Raw genomic sequence first — 2,621 nt, 5'->3', positions numbered from 1 at the left:
TTTCAGTCATATTGATCATATTGCATGCATAGTGCGCATAGTAATGTTTAACATACATAGTGCATTGGTACTATGTTCTTTTATCTGCTGAAAATATGTTTTTGGGCATTTCTAGGTGTTTTTATCTGCGGAGTCACGTTTCTATAACTGCCACTAATAGTAAAATGACACAGATTCGCGTTGGCAACGATAGCATATGTACAGTTTGACCCATAGTTTTGATAACCTCGATATCCTTTACTAATAAATGTGCAAGGATGTCAAACGAGGGGATTCCCCTAAAAAATTAGTGCCCATATGAGACATTGCTCTTAAATTCCTGGTTCTAATTTGCTAAATTAACACCCGTTTTGGTAGCAAACAGCACCATCTACCTTTGAACTACAAAGAAAAACCCGGCTGATGACTAGAATACCACTAATCAGCTGTCATTCCAATATTGCTAACCTTCTCGTTTTCCAATTGCCAAATTCGAGTACAAAATAGTTTCTAACCTAATTCAGTTTTATTTGCGAGTTGTGTGCGGAGTTTAAACTTAAGCTCAAGCTTTCCGTAGTTCTGTACTCCACATTAGTGCTTACCGTCGTTGAAACCGAACGTAGCTAGCATCAAATTTACAATGGCTGATGTAATAAAACACAAATGCGAAACAACGAACTGCTCCAACCCGGCAACTCTTCAGTGTCCAACTTGCCTAAAGCTGGGAATCCAAGGGTCCTATTTCTGCTCGCAGGACTGCTTCAAAGGATTCTGGAAGAGCCATAAGGCCATTCACATGCTGGCCCGTGAGTATGATTCGCTTTAAGGAGGAAACGTAATAAAGCGAATCGCATTAAAATTGCAGAGGGGCAAGGGCCTGAAAACAACGTGAAATCCGGCGCCTACAACCCTTGGCCTTTCTACACTTTCACTGGGCAACTGAGACCGTGGCCACAGACTCCTAAGAGGCCGGTCCCTGAGGCTATTGAACGTCCGGACTATGCAGACCATCCGGCGGGCAGGTCATTGTCCGAGGAGAAAATGCGAGGAAACACCACAATCAAAGTGCTGGACGATGAGGAGATTGAAGCCATGCGGGTGGCCTGCAAATTGGGGCGTGAGTGCCTGGACGAAGGCGGCAAAGCCGTGGAAGTGGGAACAACCACCGACGAGATCGACAGAATCGTGCATGAGGCGGCCATAGAGCGGGATTGCTACCCATCACCGCTAAACTACTACAACTTCCCCAAATCTTGTTGTACGTCAGTGAATGAAGTTATCTGTCACGGCATCCCGGACGCCAGACCTCTTCAAGACGGGGACATATGCAATATTGATGTCACTGTCTATCACCATGGTTTCCACGGCGATTTGAACGAGACGTTTTTCGTAGGCAACGTTTCAGAGAAGCACAAGAACCTGGTGAAAGTCACCTACGAATCATTGATGAAAGCAATCGAAATCGTTCGGTACAGGGCACCCATTGTTCAGTAAATTCACTAACAGTAATAAGCTTTGTCTTTTTGCAGACCTGGAGTAAAGTACAGGGACATCGGGAATGTGATCCAGAAGCACGTCCAACCATTTGGCTACAGCGTAGTAAAGAGCTACTGCGGCCACGGCATCCACCGCCTTTTCCACACAGCTCCCAATGTGCCTCACTATGCGAGTATGCAAACACTCATTGATTACGTATTGACATGCGTTTATGCCGTTGATTTCCGATACAATTTCAGAAAATTCAGCTGTCGGCGTGATGAAGGCCGGCCACTGCTTCACTATTGAACCAATGATATCGGAAGGCACTTGGCGGAACGAACAGTGGCCCGACGATTGGACTGCAGTCACCAAAGACGGACAGTGGTCAGCACAATTCGAACAAACACTGCTTGTAACCGAGACTGGCTGTGATATTTTGACAAAACGGTTGGAGCGCAACGGCCAACCCCACTTTATGGACAAAATGTAAACCAATTAGCGAATTAGTGGAGTTAGGAACAACAATGCAAACGTATGATAAACCCTTTTTGTAATACGTACTACACATGCTGGAATGTATTTAGTGCACGTAGATCGTAGGAGCTAAGGAACCTGAGCGAGCGCCATTTCGGGAATGCTGAATTGTTTTTTTAATGCAAAAGTTGATCCTGGGTATGTTGAATTTTCCCACAAATACCTGACGTTTTATGCCCCAAGAATAAAATCACAAAAGTGACAATAAAACGTGTATTTTCCTCACTTGCACTTTGGTTTCAGTCCCGTAATTTGAAAATTTGTCAAGAAATGGTAAAATGAGAAATGAAAGTTGGATTGCTTGAACGTCACCTTTCCATCTGACATTTCTCTCCAGAAATAAACTGTATCAGCGGTTTACATACGGATAGAAATTGCAATACATTTATTTCGAAAATTTTGGAATAAATGTACGAGACGTTTACACTTGTGTCCCAGTGGTATACATATTTATTTTATCTCGGGCATAGTTTAGTTCATCTTGCTACGATGGAAGCACTCATCATCAACGGCGCAACAACCGGTATCTGGTCTAGGCCTGCCTTAATAAGGAACTCCAGACATCCCGGCTTTGGGCCGAGGTCCACCAATTCCATATCCCTAAAAGCTGTCTGGCGTCCTGACCTACG

At 44.2% G+C, this 2,621-nt stretch overlaps 1 protein-coding gene across 1 annotated transcript; it reads left to right on the top strand.

Annotated features, from left to right (window-relative positions):
• Positions 1-451: 451 nt before the first annotated feature.
• Positions 452-2,219, top strand: LOC119651654 (methionine aminopeptidase 1). Its single transcript, XM_038055337.1, has 4 exons — positions 452-785; positions 845-1,448; positions 1,509-1,648; positions 1,716-2,219. The coding sequence occupies exons 1-4, from the start codon at positions 620-622 to the stop codon at positions 1,946-1,948; spliced, it is 1,143 nt and encodes a 380-aa protein (XP_037911265.1). The 5' UTR covers positions 452-619; the 3' UTR covers positions 1,949-2,219.
• Positions 2,220-2,621: the final 402 nt, after the last annotated feature.

This window comes from Hermetia illucens, chromosome 3, assembly GCF_905115235.1.
Source record: "Hermetia illucens chromosome 3, iHerIll2.2.curated.20191125, whole genome shotgun sequence".
Classification (NCBI taxonomy): domain Eukaryota; kingdom Metazoa; phylum Arthropoda; class Insecta; order Diptera; family Stratiomyidae; genus Hermetia; species Hermetia illucens.
Note: the sequence above shows the minus strand (reverse complement) of the source record. Positions and strands in the feature narration are given on the sequence as shown.